The sequence below is a fragment of the Leptosomus discolor genome, chromosome 2, assembly GCF_034619465.1.
Source record: "Leptosomus discolor isolate bLepDis1 chromosome 2, bLepDis1.hap2, whole genome shotgun sequence".
Classification (NCBI taxonomy): Eukaryota; Metazoa; Chordata; class Aves; order Leptosomiformes; family Leptosomidae; genus Leptosomus; species Leptosomus discolor.
Window position 1 is genome coordinate 100,811,185 of NC_141392.1, and position 18,211 is coordinate 100,829,395.

At 38.8% G+C, this 18,211-nt stretch overlaps 1 protein-coding gene across 1 annotated transcript in view; it reads right to left on the reverse strand.

The window, feature by feature from the left end:
* Nucleotides 1-18,211, reverse strand: part of MLIP (muscular LMNA interacting protein) — a 119,957-nt gene that overhangs the window by 19,923 nt on the left and 81,823 nt on the right. The window contains exons 8-12 of the mRNA XM_086460468.1: nt 12,674-12,745; nt 3,941-4,006; nt 3,776-3,859; nt 3,622-3,681; nt 1,874-1,918 (exon numbers count right to left, since the gene is read on the reverse strand). Coding sequence (XP_086316594.1) covers nt 1,874-1,918; nt 3,622-3,681; nt 3,776-3,859; nt 3,941-4,006; nt 12,674-12,745 — 327 coding nt within the window. The remainder of the gene's footprint in view (nt 1-1,873; nt 1,919-3,621; nt 3,682-3,775; nt 3,860-3,940; nt 4,007-12,673; nt 12,746-18,211) is intronic.

The following is an 18,211-nucleotide window of genomic DNA, read 5'->3' on the forward strand; positions in this document are numbered from 1 at the left end:
ATTATGATAACAAATATCTGTACGATACTCAGTTCCTGATTTCTACCGGAGACACTGTTAGGTTGGCTCTAAGTAGGCACCTTGTTTCAAAACAGACGCCTTATACCTACTATGAAGAAACATTGGCCCCCAGAACATTCCTCCTCTAGTGAACATAAGTCAGCACACACAGAGGCCCAGGAACGGGTCCTTTCCAGTTAATGGTTAGCACATTCTCTTGCATGTTTTGGTCCACACCAACTACCACTCTTCCAGACGGTTCTCCATCGTGGTCTGTGTGGTAGCATGGAGCATGCTGCTCTCAGTGAGATGAAAGGATGAGGCTGCCTTGGATCTTGGGCTGGGCTGGGCGGCTCACTTTGAGGGGAGAGAAGTGGAAGAGGAAGAGGAGAAGACAACTCTATGGAAAACCACCTCAGCATGCCCTCATTCTAAGAGCCAGAGGACAAGCCACTGCCTGGTTTATTAGCTGGGACAGAAATAGCCTTTGTATGTCCTACCAAGGAAGCAGAGCAAGAGATGGGGAAAGAGCTGTGACATACGGGGGCTGTTAGGGACAGCTGGCTTGTCCCTCAGGAGACTCTGCTGCAGAGTGCATCAAGGGCAGAGTCCAGGAAAGCCTGGCCCCACCAAACTCAGCCACCACAGCACAGCCTGGAGACCGCAGTCTCTTTTCTGACACACAAAAAATTCAATATGCTTGTACAACTTACGGAAAAAGCTAGCCTACTGATAATCCTCTGCGTTATTCCCAAATGTATTTTTAAACATTGACTTGTTTCATTTATCTCGAAAGTTCCAGGGGAGACTGGAAAGGAAGTGTTTGTAACAGTGATTTTCTATGCCAGCAAAGAAAACCTAACTGTATCCCTGAATTTATGGTATATGTCAGCCACAGTTTTGGGAGCTGAAGATCTGCACCTGAGTGGCATTAAATATAGTCTGTTCTCACAGACTACCTCTGAAACACACTTTTTTATTTCATTAAAAAGCTCTCTTCCAATATCCCTTCTGATTAGTATGAGCCAGCACAATCTGTCAAGTAAAAGCCAGTATGCAATAAAATATGCATATCACCACATTCAAGAAGCAAAATGGTATTGATCAGTCAAGCATTGTGCTGGCATAAAACTGGGAAGACTTTACTGCTTTGCCAGCACTGCTTTGATTTAAGGTTCAATAGAAATGCTGAATGATGAATAGTAAGCAGAAATTTCTCACCACATGACTAGCTGAGGTGTAAGTAAAACATAGAACCTGCAGTAACTGTGTGTGCTAGTGAGAATTAAAATGTTATTTGGGTTTAATGTTTCAATAATTGAACTGGTAACTCAATAGAGAGATTTTCTTCGTGTGTTGGAACATGTGTGCATGTGACAAAACAGCTCCTATTCATCTAAGGCTAAACTGTGGGTTTTCAGCCAGCTCTGTACCTTGTAAGGAAAAATTTGGGTCAACCTCAAATTCTGATGGATAGGCAAGAGCCAAAGGACTTCTACCAAAGCAAGTCCCCTACAGTGCAGGCTGAGTCCAAACAAACCCTTCAGCACCCGTAACAGACTGCCAAATAGCTGAGATCTTGCCCATGCTCAAAGCAAAAAACAACGAAGTGAGTGAATAAATTAATTTTAACATCATATTCAGAGAGGTAAAATTACCAGCAGACGCCGATGCATTTACTGCAGTGAGAAGACCTCTCAAGTCTCAATTGCCAGTGCTCTAATATACTCACTTCTCTGTACTAGAGACAGCACCTCATGTCATGAGTAGTTGCCTGTATCTGCTATGTGCAGACTCACGTAGTACAGTAGCAAGATTAGACAAATTAGACATTTCTGTATGCAAATTATAGAGTAATTATAAAAGTACTTACATATCTTGTTTCCCGCCCGGCTGCTCTCTGCAGTGTTGTTGATACCTTATACAAACAGTTATATTAAGAGCAAAGAGTTACTCTGAGGAGTAACTCAGAGAGATTTTCATCATTGTGTCAGGTTATTGCTGAAATTCAAGAAAACTTCAGTTTTCCATAAAGATTCATGAGATACATAGAATGAGGTATATCACTGTTTTGCTTGAGACGCTTATTGTAGAAAATATTGTATTTAATTTTTACTGCCCAAAAACATTGATCTTACTCTATTCAATCTGCCCTTCAAATTATTTCTGAGAACTCCCATAACAAAATGCTTATTAGTTTACAGCCACAGGTGTGGTTGCCCCATGAAATTTAAGTTACATTTGCTCACAAAATAACCTGAAAGGCCATCTTTCCATGTTCTCATCTACAAGAATTACCTTCCTCTGACTAATCTGTTCTATTTCTAAGGCATTTACTCATAACGTACGCTCTCTTTTCCTGCCTATGACTCTCCTTTACCCTCAGTTTAAGTACTTTGTTCTCTCATTCTGAGGTCCTCATGATCTTTAGCTTGGTCGCTATGCTGCATCCTGTCAAACTTACCTTTTGCTCCCTTTATTTGGTTTCATGACTGCTAACAGATGCATTCCATTGGGTCAAGACTCAATTCTCAATTGCCCAAGGAAGTAGGTTTTGGATGCTATAGCTCAAAAGTCCAGTGTAGTAGTATAATTTTAACCACTTCAGATTCATTGCAGGCATTAGAAAACACATCCTTAATAACAGTCTCTGCCTGCTTTTTTGGCCACTATCCTGTTTCCACCTTTCAGCTGCCTGAAGCCTGATTCAGCACTGCATGCTAGTTGACAAAAATAATTTTAAAAATTAAAATTAAGTATGAAATGTATTGAATATACCTACTCAGGAATGCTGGTTCTATGCTCTATTTTTGCATGGTGGACTGGACGTTGTGCAGTGTATTTTGAATGTGTTAATTTTTTTATGTGTTCCTCTGCCAAAAATCCTTTTCCTCATATTTCCAGTTGGATTTCTGCCATTTTAACTTTCCTATAGCTAGTAATACCAACTTAAGTTTACTTAAGGCAAACTTAATACAGACTCTCCTCCTTTGGTTATTTGTCCTTCTGAACCCAGAAGACACATCAATAAAACACAGTGAAACCAGAAGTTTAATGCCAGTACAGAAAGTTATTCCTGCCTCACACTACCTGTTTCTGAGTTATCCAGGGCAAATGGATGTAGGAGACATCACCCTCCTGTGAGGGGCCAGACTTGAAAAGAAACAACACTTAAGAGCAAGTTTACATGTTCATTTAATTACCCCAATATTTGAAAACCAAAAATGAATATGAAAAGAAAAAACATCTAAAAGATGTTTCCAATCAGTGAAGCCAGAAACGTTGGCTTCTCTGTAGCAAGGACCCACAGACGGGATGAAATCTGGGAGATGGCCAGAGACCCTGCAATACAGAAGGCAAGGTATGAAGGATTTCTTTCTAACCTCTGAAACCTTAAACAGCTTCACTTTCATAATATAACTCCTAACTTCAGGAAAGCATCCTGCAACAAAGACTTCACTGACTCCAGGTCTACAGTTCTGTCCTTCCATGTCTTTCAAATCGCCAGACAATTCTACTGATGTCGCATCTCTTAAATAAAGCTTCCTCTCGCCAAAAGCTTTACTGCTGTTATTTTGCTTTATGTCTACCTGGAAAGAGTATTTGGGCTTATTCACCTACCTTGCCAACATCTGACTCTGTGCTCATCTGCAGGAAACTTGGAGAAGATTCGCATCGTCGCTGGAAAATTATTTTCAAAGAGAACAGACTTATTAATGACAAGAGACAAAAGAAAATTAAGATAAAAAGTCAATCCCACATACTGATGGGTTACCATAGTCAATGGGTCCTGCAGGACTTGATCAATGACAGCACACAGCTCTTCTGTTTGTTGTCTGAGCTGGGCAGGGGAGCACATCTGAAAAGGAGGACACATCACTCAGTTAATCTTTGCTTTTCATTTTCAAACAGAGATTTGAAAGAGATATAACAGCACTACCTCTGAATGGGTGTCCAAAGCAGTGCCTTCAGTCACACTAGCAATCTTGGTTGGCTCTTCTAATGCCTGCAATTCGAAAGATTTCAGTGTGGTACTGAGTTCAAAATTTTAAAAACCAAGCAAACATACACTATTGCAATACTGTGTTTCCAAATGTGGCACTTTTCATTTCACCGTGGAAAGACAGAAAAAGAAATTACAGGCCTAGTAACATTCTTCAGGTTACCAACTTCTGATTCTGAATTAGGTGGCTGGGGGAGAGCGTGCAGAAAGGGAGAGAGCTAGATGAATTGTCTCTACTTTAAGAGATCAGAAACTACCAGTTTAAGTTGCTTTCTCCAACAACTCCCCCCTCCTTGACAGTGAATGTAATGCAGTGAATGTGCACCATGTGCCCCAGAGGCAACGGAGGCTGCCTGCCACGCACCATCGGAGGAAACCCACTGGCTGTAAGCAGGTGGACAAGGCAGGGGTCCAAGCACACAGACAACCCTTTCTTTTCCTCCAGTAGACATTTTCTTTAAGAAGTGCCTCCTTTTTAAAGAGGATGGTGATTCCACATTGCAACAAAATCGGTGCCAAATGGTTTTGAATTTTAGCCCCAAATCAGAATTGCGTAGAGAAAAATATATATATGGTACATAGTGATACCACACTAATACACATTAGTGTGCAAGACAAATTAGTCTAAGCAGGTAAACAATCTCACCAAAACAAAACACAAGCTTCTTTGCTTGGATATACCTCCTTCTTTCCTAGTCCCATACTTGGAGCAGGTTTGAGAACAATGGGAATCAGTTTACTGATTCCTCCGCTTTATCAGGAAACTAACAAAACACCCTCAAAAGCCAAACTCCAGTGCTCAGTTCCTTTTTCATCTGTGTCCAGAATCTGCAACTCACACTCTCACCACCATCACCCATTTTTGCTTTGAAGCGATTTTCAAATAGACTCCGTGTCGAGACCAAAAATTACTCTGGAAGCCTGCTGATGCATGAAGCTGGACTACAGGGGAGGGATCTGAAGGATTTCTGGATTTTTTGTTTAACACATTATGTTTTTCTGAAGCCTTATTTTGCTAGTTATTTGCAAAAAAAAAAAAAAAATCATAAAAGAGAAAAAAAAGAGCATTCCTGTAAAATACTTTTTCATGCATGTGGGAATCTTTGGGAACAGACTGATCCCAGTGAGGTGGGTATCAGGGTTGCCAGTCACAGAAGACATACTTGGAGTTGGGAAGAAAAGGGCAGATATTTTTTTTTAAAAGAAAATAAGCATATACTTAAATAATTATTTCTGAGTTTAATTTTGCTGAGTACAAGTTCTTTTTCTTTCCTTGCCCAGCCACTGGAAGCATGCATCAATGTATGCAAACTAAAAAGTTAATGACATTTTACTTTTTATATTATTTTAATGCCATCCACAAATGTTCCTGCACAGAAACATATTTATGGAACACCATGTCTTCTGTCAGAGAGTACAGTAAGAAAAAAATGAAGAGCAATTTCTTTCCAGACATTTCTCCCCTCTCCTCCAGCTCCAGACAAACCTGTTGGCCTTGGAGTAGTTGTAGTTCAAAAGGTAAAAAGTAAAAGAATTATTATTTTTGACACATAGAAATTAGTGTAATCTTGTGTCAAGACAGAAGATGACAAGATGAATAGTCTATCTCATCTCTGCTATCTCGTCACTGTTATCCAGCTAAATTCTCAGATCAACAGACAGTCCTGTAGAAGAGAAGCGCTCAGCTGAAGAGGACTCAGCACTATACTTGAGAACTGTGTCATTGGTTTAGCTTCAGTTGAGATTACATCCTCCTGATAAACACAAATGAAGCAATAAAATTAAGTACAAGAGTCATTCCAGTACCCATTGGGGCTAGGACTGCCAAAGCAGCCTGTTGTAGAGAGACGATGAGTCTGAATGCGATTTAGGAAAAACAATGAATTTTAATCAGTCACAGGTTTGGAATGGATAAATTGCTAAGCTTCTCAAAACCCCAAACAAATCCGTAGGGTAATGAACATAATAAAAAGACTATTAAGAAAAAATGCATGTTCCTGTTTCATATTCACTTCACCAGAGCAGTGGGAGAGGGTGAACACAATCAAGGGTAAGAAACATACCCAGAATATACTGAGGAATCTTTCTAGAGGAACTACAGTCACATGCACAAGTCTCTGTTCAGAACCAAGACGCTGGGTAATTTAAGTACCAAACATCCACCAGTTTCAGTAGAAATTGGGTACCCAAATATCTTTGCATTTTGGACCCTTCATTGACTGAAGAACTCTGGTGAGCACAGCATCAAGGCCTATGTGCTCCACAGTCCCCCTGAGATATGGCTATTGTGCAGGAACCATACTAGAGAAAGCCTCAGTGTTCTCCCTTTTTGAACCTTTGGGAAAGGAGAAGTGATCCATCTAATTTCTTTCACTGTTGTTTTCTCTCTCTTTTTTTTTTTTTTTTCTTTCTATTCGAACAGCCTGAGTCCTCCAAAGAAAGAGAAGAAACAAAGAGAACTAGATTTTAGGGATCCCTGTCCCCTCTACAGGGAAAAAATGTGCTGTTTAATCTGTTATCTTTTCAAAATACAACTCAATTTTTTTTCATGCAGTGCCTTTTTTTTTTTTTTCTTTACATTTCCACATAGAGAATAATGTGGGATTCAATAAGTACGACCAGCATTTCTGAACTCATTACTGGATTTATCATGCAGTAGTGTTATGATTAATTTGAAGCATTAGTGCTATCTACAGTACTGTTGACTAACGCTATCAACAGTATTCAAGCTTCACTTCTTATGCTGATGATCTAACAATATCAAAAGTGGAACATTGCTATTTAGGCACTAGAATTCTTTTATTATATACGAAAAAAAATAGTGGGATCACAATTTAAAAGAACAGTGCAATTTAGAGAATGAAAACGTCTTTATGACAGAATTCAAATGTTCAGATGAAATAACCGCTGCTGAACCACTGATTTTTTCTTGCAAAGGGCAACTTTGGGGATGTGATGCATATATGCCACTGATGTCAGTGATGGTTACAACCCTTCCCTCCTCTTTCCCCCAAGCTATTTGATTACTAAAGCTGTATCAGAGCTGAAAGGATACTGATAAATGATCCTAACAGGATCTCCAATATTTCATTACAAGAATGAAAGCTCTTGGCAACACATAGGAAATATAGAACATTGTTTCATCTACCAATGAACCACATCAACAGTAGGAGAAAAAATGAGTATTGTAACCTGGATCTGACACGGCTTCCTTCTTAGTGTATTGTGAAAACCCCGAGCTGAGCAAAAGCCAAGTTTCCTCTTTTATTTCTCCTGCACGCTTTTCCCATCAATATATTTTTCTAAGCCTTCAGCACATGCAAAAAAGTCCCTGTGTATAATGGAACTTCATATACCATGAGTTCCTTTAACTTATTCCTTGAAGATCCTGGGAAATGAAACTGAAAAGACCTGACTATTTTTCCTCTTACAAAAATAATTAATACAAAAAAGCTCCAAGGCCTTTGAAAGAAAGAGGGAGCTCATAGTCTGCTCCTACATTGACACGCTTGGTTATTATTACAGATTAACTAGGTCCTTTATCACTCTATGACTGCACAAATTATTTCCTTTTTTTCCTACCACTGTGTATTTATCTCTATCCTTGAGAAGCATTTAATCTGGATGCAAGAAATTTGCCTAGTAAGTGCGTACCAGAAGTACTTGGGGAAAATTAAAATCTTTTTTTTAATCAAAATATTCTCAACAAAGTATTGTCAGAAATGCTTTCCTGATCCACAAAGGTCTTGGCATGCTGGATAGTAGCAAATTATCCAGCAGTTAAGTCTACCATCTGAGAGTGGGAAAAATTGTCTTCCAAGTTCCTGCTGTATAATTTCTAGGAGCGACTTGAATCTGCATTTGCCATGATCAGTCCCTATACTAATGAACATTTGATAGTACAATACATAAGAGTTCCCTCAAGGCAACAACTTAAAGCTAGCTCTCCGAAGTAGCAGATCACTGCCATATTTCCTCAGTTGCATTTCTTTCTTTTTATGAAAAAAAAACCCAAAAACAACCCAACACTCTCTTTTTCATTCTGCATGAGGAGGAAAACACTTTTTTTTTTCTTTTCTTTTCTTTTTTTTCCTTTTTTCTTTTTTTTTTCTCCACGATAACAATATAATGCACTGCTGGCAGTCTGCTGTGTAGGTTATGGGATGCGATTACTATGTCTTTGGAATTTTGCTAGAAGTGTAAAATTATATGGAAAGATTGTTTTAGACTCTCTCGAAGTTAGCCAAATTGCCACCTTGTGATAAAAGAAAACATGAAGAACAGCCATAAACAGACAAAATTAATAACCTAAAATGTTTATACTTTAAAACAGAAGGGGTTTTCTACATTTATTTAAAATTGAAATTATAGTTATCTGCTTGTAATTAGTTGATAAATGCGTGCCAGATAAGTGCTTTCATTTGCACCTCTTCCATCCATAGCTAGTTATACCTAGTGCTTTTGCAGAAGACTTGGGAAGTGTGGGATAAGACTCGACTGTGAAGCAGGTGTGTTTCATGGCACAGCCCGTCATCCTGGTTTCACCACAGTTCAGACTGGGGAAAATCTGAGCAGAACATTTGCGGTGCCTCTGCCCCACGAGTCTGTATGCCCAGGTTTCCTTCCCATTCCCAGATAAGGGAAGTTTGTCCTAATCAGCATGCAGAGGGGGTGTCTATCTGGACAAACAAAGCGAACCCAAATTCCCTTGCATAGAGCTTGCTGTAGACCAAAGACCACTGAATTGTTAAGAGAAGACTTTTTTGGTTTGCAGTTCCAAGGGATCCAACATTTTTGAGGTTACATCTCCAATTTGACATAATTCTGAACATGAAGTGGGATCTGCTTTAAGAGACTCTCTACTTAAAGTTAAGAATTTTTCTGAAGCTCCCTGAAATAAACTTTTAATCACTGTCTACAATGACTGAAAGATTTTTTTGTAGGTATTTTGTAAATACAATCTCTAAATAATAGATGCATTACTTTTTAAATACTATCTGATTAGGAATTGATTTTTTAATTAGACTGTGATCACATCTATATAACTGTAGAAGCTATACAAAAGTGAACGTCAGTAGAGGGGTGACTCACTGACTCAACATTAATAAGGTCAGAAGGGACTACAGCAATCATCTAGTCTGACCTTTTCTTTAAACCACAGAACCATCTGGAATTACTGTATGAAGTGCCAGGAAAGTGTCCTATCTTGTTTTTTTTTTCAATTTCTGTGATAAAGAGCCATTTCAGTCTCCAGAAATTTTTTTCTACTGGTTAAGTAATTCTTTCTGTTCAATTTTTGCCTTATGCCTACTTTAAACTTGTTCATCTTCCTGTTCTGGCCAGTGGATCCTATCATCTGTTGGGCTGGAGTTCATTATCACAGTCTGAGGACCTGTCTCATCGCTATGAATCTGTGTGGCTACGATGGCACTGCTGACTGATCATGGTTACCACCAGCTCATTATCACCATCTCTGCTGTTCTTGCTCGGGCACCGTGGAGCTGTGCCCTTGCTGGTGAGGACACTGTCCTGTCAGCCTTGCTATCGCCCCGGCTCCCAGTTCACCTTCCCTGGGTATGAGCCCACTCTTGCTACTCTCTGACAGAGCCTGACCATGCTGAGGGTAAGCCCCCTAAAAACAAGCTTTTGCTCTTTTGGCTGTGAAGGAGGTTACAGACCAGTCTTCCAAGAGATATCCTGGATTGGAGTTTTTCTGAGCGGAGCACAGGTGATGTGAGGAACATCAGGTTCGTACAAACTCAAACAGCTGGAAAGCATGCCAGTTATGTGATTTGATGAGATTAAACCCCTTCTGGGGTTGCCAAAATATACATATATAGTCAATAAGCCTTTTCTTCTCTGCTAATGAGCATGGATTTGAACAACTCACTTTAAGTAAGAGTACTGGAGGATAAGAACATGTTCTAGAAAAACAATTAAGATGATGATAGCTTCATAAGAAGCAGCTGAAAAATGCTGGCTGAAATTAAAGCATCTACACACACATCAAAGAAAAAATTGACTTGGGAAAGAAAGTTAAACACAAGGAGACAATTTAGAGGCAGACAAAGCATTGTACCTCACATGACACATCAATGGCAGTTTTCTATCATGGGATCTAATTAATACTGCACATGAATTGTCACTAGGATCACCCACATCTCAGTTCTGACTAATCTTATTTCTCATGACCACTCAAATTAAGTAATATAATTACTCACACAGTGGAAAAGTTTTACTTCTGAGAATGTGCATTTCTGGTTCAATCGCATAGCAAAACACTTTTTTAGTACTCTAAGCAGATGATGTATATCTAATCACGTATTCAGCTCAGTAACATCTGTGCCTTGCAGATATTACATGTCTGCCTTCCCTGCCAAAAACAACAAAAAACACCCCCACTTAAAACTTCTCACATAACCATTATCTTGATCTTAAGAAAACATCACTTACGTAGTTAAAATCTTACTGTCTTGAATCTCTCTCTTTTTAGTCCACTGCATAAAATGCATTCCATAAAATAGGAGCAACATAATTACTGTCATTGAGCTACAATGTGGCATGAATTCCTTCCCAGTTCCCTTTCCACTACTTTTGAGGAGAATACTTGGATATTAGGGCTCAGTAGAATGGGCCTGTGTGTGTCATGTGACTCCTTCACGCTTCTTTAAGAGCCATACTCCAAATGCATGTCAGCTAACACAACAGGACAACTTAGCTGCTGGTATGGATCAATAGGAGATTACTGTCCATAATTCCCAAGATGAGAGTAAGCATATAGTCACGCCATGCTGAAACATACAGTTTACAAAGTAAATTGGTCAAGAGCCTCTCCTGAAGGCAAATCCTGTAGCAGAAAATTGATTTCTTATTAGTTTTACATGACTGTGCTTTCGCTACTGAAGGATACACCAAAGTTAGCATTTTCAGTAGTGGTGGATAACCAAAAGTCTCTAAACACAGATATCTTTTGAGTCATTACTTTTTACACAGATACTGCTGGTAGATTGTACAATTCAGTCTTACATATTGGGTATAAGTAGGACACAGCTTGTGAGTCAATGCCCCAGAAAGCATCAACAAGACCATTGAAAGGAATTCTCTTCTGAAAAAGTGCAGTCAGATGGCTGACATTAAGCCACTAGTTCACATCAGGAGTATGCTCTCAAAGTGAATACACTGCTCAAAGTCACCTGCCTGGCTTGGTTTGAGGAGCAGCTCAGTCTTAGAGTGCACAAACTGGATGCCTTTTAGATTAAGTCACCCCTGAAGTAACACTTCAGGAGTTCACCAAATGCTTCCAGTCACTAACAGGCACTCTGCCCAAACAAGACCCTCCCATAATACATTCCAGAGGGTGTAGGATCCCCTGCATCAGCTTTTTTCATCTACAGATCCATTTCTATTGGACCACATTGCACATTAACGCAGACATAGCCTTCGTTAGTGCAGTCAAGATTCAAGGAAGGGAAGGATCGAGTTTTATGCAAATAGTTTAAAAATCATTCAAGAAATTCCTTAGAAAAGAAAGGTATGTCTCTTCTTTGAAAAAAAAAAAAAATCATAGCAGTTAACTGAACTACTAGATCACAATCAGTGATATTTCAAGGACAAAATTATCACCTTCAAATTTTTTACACAGTTAAGTTCACTCTCTCCAATGTCTTTAAGCCCTGCAAACTCCTAGTGAAATCAACTGAGCTGTGTATGTGAATACATATTTAAATGTGTAGTTAGGAATGCTCAATCTTACAGAAATTAATCAGAGGCTAAGTTCCTGAACTAGGAGCACAGGAAGATTTTTCTGATATGGCCATAAACTCGATGTCAGAGCGATTAAGCATGCCTTTAAACATATAAGACACTTAGCTCATTGCTCATCATAGGAAATTTTTGTTAAACAGTGGGCTAATATTTTGTGCAAAACCAATTTGGGAAATTTTTTTTTTAAGTAGACATTGGTGGGTAGTTAGAACCCTTCATGTAAAATTTAAATTTTCAATTGACTTGCAGAGTTGCATTATCTAAGTATTATACAACCCAGCCTTTGTTGGCTCTGTCTTTGGTAGCAAATAAATGCCCTAAAGACTGTTCTTTGGATCTATCATCCTACCCTACAGAAAAGGATTATTACACCAGACTATTTACTGGGAACAGACCCCTGGCCCATGCTAACTGTTGAAGTGCTCAGGGAAGTTGTTTGGGAGAATGGCAGTTAACAGAGGCCAGTGCAACAGCCAGGACTACCCTCACAGTTTAACCGTAAAGCTGGTCAGATTTGCTTATCTTGAGACGTTAAATTTACTAGTATAAGCATAACCATTAAATAATCATTAACTGACCAAGATCTATTGATTGGTCAGAATAGCAGTGCTCCAGACACTTTCCAATAACAAAACAGACTTTAAGATGTTGCCATAAATGGCAATTCCTTTAGGACACTTTTTTTAATGGTAAATTTATTTGCAGAAATTCTGAGTAGTGAAGGCTTTGATCTTCAGTGGAGAGTCATTGACCCTGAAAAATTGTTGGAATTATAATCCTGAGCAGTTAGTTACCAGAGCTTCCATTCTGCAATATCCCCCCCAGAAATGTCAGAATACGTACATAAAGTTGAATGGTCTCAAATATACTCAAATACAACTCCCACGTCTGTGAGCAAGCACTAACCTTCTGTTCCATAAGTAATGTGTTTGTAGGGATTGCTGCAAATGCCTTGTAGCTTGTCTTGATCTTGTACTGCTAAAAGGGTAAACCAGAAAGCAGGAAGAGAAGTAAAACAGGGTAGAAGAGGGAGAGGGAGAGAGAGGGAAGAGAGGGGAAAGGTACGACAGAATGAAAGACGATTCCAATTGTCCTGCAGACACGTTGCAACAATACAATGCTTACGTATTACCTAGGAAAGCTATTTCTTAAAGTATATCTAGTGTTTCTGTTTAGATTTTAAAGGACTATAACAGATATCTTTTGCTTTCAGGAATGAAGTAGGATGAAATTAATTTGCTGTGTTTTTCAAGTCATTAAATATGCTAATGGACAGCTACATCTGCCAGTACATGAACCTCAACAACTGCTGCTGTGTAGTGTGATCCTGGACCACTAAGTCAGAGGGACTTCTGGGATTGGCTTTGACAAGACTAATTAGAATCCTTAAGTGCTGAATTGCTTGCGTGAGTGGATAGATCATTTAAGTCATGTCACAGATTTTAATCTCCTGAATAAGTAACTCTACCACCCAAACAAATACTTCAAAACAAGTATAGGAACTTTCACACTGTAACCAAACATACAGAACTGGCAATCTAAACCATACAAAATGCATGGGTTTGGGTAAAAAAATTCTGAGGTTAGCCTCAAAAATTATTATTTTTAAACAAATTATATTTTAGACTATATTATCTTGCTCAGTTATTTTTAACTCTTTAGAAACCACACTTTCTACATTTTCTTTGTAATTACAGAGGTTGAATTCAGTAATTTTTCAATGATTGATGAGATTCTTCTATATTTACATAAGTTCATGAGCTAGAATTCTTAATCACATAACTGTTGGAATTTATTTTTTTTACAGTTAAATAGGGATTTGCTACATTGTTCCCTTTTCACCAACATCCAAATAAAAATCATAAATTCACACAATAATGGAGTTCTAAGTTATTAATTCATTATTTCTGTGATAGTCACACAGAAATAAAGTTACTTGTTAATCTGTTCAGGTTTTTCGTGTACTGTTGCCTGCAACAGTGAATACTGGTGATTATGAGATAACAGGCTGAGCAGCATGCTGTACTTTGGGTAATTCTTTTGTCACTTTTTTCATTAATTTGTGTCTAATAAAAGTCTAATGACAGCAGAGGGCCCAAAATTTTAGTTCAGATAAGAGAAACTTATATCATCCTCACACCTCTCTTGAAATATTGTAGGACACAACATTTAATTCTTTCTATACATAATACTATGTTTGGTTTTGACTTTACTCATACTTCTTAGACAGAAGTTGGAGACTGTCAAACATTCAAGAAGTCAATAATCACAATAATCATATTGAATGAACACTGACAAAGCAGATGAATGCAAATGCTGAAGCTGCACTTTATTTTTTTTTGAGCGGGTGTAGTAATTTATATGAGATTTAGTCATTCTAACTTGGATGTCTACTATTCAAGTGCTTCAGTCAAAACTAATGTCTTTTATAGTCATAGGCTTTTCTACAGGATAATTCATCTCATCCCAAAATAGGCACCTGGAAAAGTAAAATAAAATCATCCTGTAAATACACCAGATTGTCTCCATTAACTAGAATAGAATTGCCTAAGTTGTGCTTGGATATCTAATTTTCAAATGTCAAAAGTCACGTGAGTTGAATCCTGCCCTGTGAACATTTAGACAGCAACACTCTGCTATAAACGTCAGTAGGTTCATATATAGGTTTACGTATATACAAAATGTGTATGCAGACAAGACGTAAAATATTGCTCACTGAAGTAAGATGGAAGACCAAAATTCCAAATATTGAAATTGGTATATCCATAGAATGTAGACTTGTTTACTTATAATTGATATTCAATCAAGAAAATTATATAATTAAACATGGTAATGAAATGCAATACCTTCACTAGCCCATAGTCCTTTACATATGATGAGATGGGCATCATATATGATGGGAATACTGTGACCACTTTGAAGTTAGCTGTACTGTTATATGAACTAAACAAAGACATATCAGACTGTTAAAATGTAAAAGTTTCTCTACTGCTTTAATGTGTTTTATCACTTCCGGTTACTGTAGAACCTGTGAGCAATGTGCTACAGTCACAGTGTCTAAGATGAGAGGAAAGTCTTTAATTCAGTTTCTCATCTATATGAATGTTTCTTGACGCATTAGTTCATGTAACTTAAAATTGTTCTTCAATGCCTAAATACATTTAATAAACTGGTTATTAGTAATCTAGCAGTATTTTTAAAACCAGCCATGGACAGTTAGGTCTACTGGCCTGCCCCATGGTCCAGTCAGAAGAAAACCAACTCCAAAGCTTGGGCAAATATCAGCCTGGAGAGTTTTTGGGGAAACGTCCTACTTTTCTTGATCAAATGATCACTTAGGGCACCCACAGGGCATTACAAAGTGTGCTAGACACATACCTATATAGGCTTAAAATCAGCTGCTAACCCTGGTAGTGTAGAGCTCCTCAAGAACAATTTTTTGTGCTTTGTGGTAGGTTTTGCAGCTGTGCTGAGCTCCCTGTTGCTACAGTTAGTTTGTACCCCAGCTATTTTGAGTAGATCAACATGCATTCCTGTGCTACATTCAAATAGGAATAATTAAAGAATGTGTAGGAATGTTACCCCATAAATCCACTGCAAAGAGTTTTCAAACAATCGCCAGATTTTTGTTTTAATGTGTTCCTGCAGAATCAGCAATTTTATCTGTATCCACTCCATCCTTCTGTTCATTTTGCTATATTAGAACGATCAGGACACTATTAAAGTGTCTGCAAAGTCCAGGGAGAGGGTTTCTATTTCCTGTGGTCACCCACAGTTCACACTTCACACTAATCTGTGGATTTATGTTTGTAGTCGCTTTACAAAACAGTCATATTTTTAAATCATTGGCAACATAAAGATAAATATATAAAGCATGGGAAAGCACATATGTTTATATATACAAATGAAAACAGTTAAATAAGTTCATAGGTTATTCTTTGATTTGTATGAATTGGTGCATGCATAGACATAGACATATAAAAGCTGTCCATTAAAGAATCCTTTTTGCATATTTGCTTTGTTATCATGCTCATGAAACAGTTTGCTGTGAATACTGAAAAGTACATCTAATGCCAAAATTCTGGTTTAATAAGTGTTGGTTTAACACATGCCTTAACGTTGCTTCAATTACTGTTAAAGCACATTAAGCTTACAAAAGTACACAAACCAAAGTCAGGCACTTCGAGGTGCTATGCTTTCCCTTGATATTCACTTACCACATTCCTTCATGCAAAAATTTTGTTATGTATCAACGGTCATCAGATAGAGGAACCTGCTTTTTGCCTAGTTCTAAAGCTGAGCTGATTGGTGCTAAAGAGACCTAAATGATGCTTAGGACATTAATGTTGCCTTTCCCCAATCAAAATTTTCCTTTTTTCTCTGGAAATATATTGAGATTTGAGGCTAGAATGTTATCAGAGAGCCTGGTACAATTAACACAGCAGCAAAGTTCACTGAGCTATGATGTAAACTAGGCATGGAAATAAATGAGAGTAGGATTAAAGGGGGATGTTGAATACACAATATTATTAACTGTAAATGAAGTCTCAGCCTCACATTTTAAAGCCACAAGAGACCTTTCTTGTACTAAACACCCAGCTACATTTGATTTAGATATTTCAGATCTTCCACATCCCCAGTGGATCCAGCTTCGTCTGCATGATTAAAAATTGCGCCAGACTAACGGCCCAAGTCTGTTAAACTGGTGGACACTCTCCCAGTCTCCATGGGGCAGTTTCAAAAGTGCTGCCATATCGCGTGATAAAGCAGAATTAGCAGGAAAGGGGATAGTAGGGGAGACAGAAAGAGTAATAACCTCTGCAAATATAACCCAGACAATAGCTCTGTGTCCCAAGAAGAGAATTGCCTTACTGCCAGAGACTCTCACAGTGCTCATTGCACTCACTAGCAGAAACCACAACTGCTTTGCAATCTGCAGGCTCAGTCACGCCTGCCAGTTTTGTCTCAGGGGCTCTTTTCTTGGAATTTCTACAATTTCATTTCTCTTTTTGTTTCATTAAGTAATACTGACAGGGTGTAGTGACACTGTACAGCTGTGCTTGGCACAATGGTTCTCTCGGGTTGTTTGGTTTTTAAAAGAACACTTCATAACAATTGCTACTTTGTGCTGATTAAAACCTCTCATTTTCAATTAACATTTTCCAAGCAGTTCAAGTCCCCCCTGCCATGGCCAAGCTGTTAGGAATACATCTGACACAACTTGATCTGGCAGACCAGGCTGTAATTTTTTGCTGTGAACAAATAAATCAATAAACAGTGATAGCCTTTCAGTGATGGACAGAGTTCAGATATCAGCAAGAGGCACAAAGGAAGCACAGAGTGCAAAGATAAAAGAGTTTGGAAAGCCTTCAGCAGGTCTGATGTTTTCTGCCATCACCTCTTCCTTTTTGCATAGCAGTTCCTTTTGTTTTCACCTACCTGCTGCGTGTTTTTTGACCAGCTTTCCTTTCCTTCCCCTTCCCATTCTTAAGATTCATCTTTAGGTTTAAAGTGTGACTGGTTCTCAAGCCCTCCTGCAACAATTGCCATCATTGCTTATTCTCACTTTGCTGGGGCTCCCCTGTCTTTGGGTGGATGACAAGCAGTGGGAATGTGATATGTTGAGTATGAGACTTTCATATTTGCAATAAGTCATGTTGTAGGAAGCTTGGCTTTTTCTTCCCTTCATCCTCTGTCTAGCACAACAATATCAGAGAAGTACCAAAGGAAAGGAAGAAGCAAGAGACTGTCTTTGTCTTCCCTCTCTGGCTCTTGGCCCCAAAGCCCCTGCTCAGGCTGAGCTCAGCCATGCTTCTGGGCTGGTCCCAGAGTGGCTGGGGTGAGTGCAGCCTCCTGGGGAGTAGGGAGGAGAGGTGGGATGAAGTACTTGGGAATCAGCTGTCACTGGAACAGCCAGTTCACATCAATCAGATTAAGCTGCTCCTAGCTCAGCCCTGCACCTAAGATCACCATACTTCAATTACTTTCAGTGGGAATACATGTGGATTTACATTAGCATGGGGTGTGTAGAACATGTTTTATAGTTTATTTTTGTCCTGATTTGGCTGGGATAGAATCACAGCCCAGCCATCCTAAGCAGGCCGTTAGCAGTTTTAAATCAGCCAGGGCAGATGACCTGAGTTAGCTACAGGTCTAGCCCATACCATAATGTCATGGTCATTATAAGGGGGAAGGTTTGCTGGGGAAGAGGAGCTCCTGTGGGATTCCTGTTAGGGTTCCTCCTGAGGACTGCTCACCTGTCAATGGTGACTGCTGTCTCATTTGGCTGAGTATAACTTTGTATGCCTTTGTTGGTATTACTGCTGTTTCATTAAATCTGACGTCACTTGAAACCATGAGTCTCCTTTCCTTTTTTCTGATTCCCCTCACTGGCTGGTGAGGGGTCATTGGGTGACAGAGCAACTGTTATAATTTAGCTCTGGA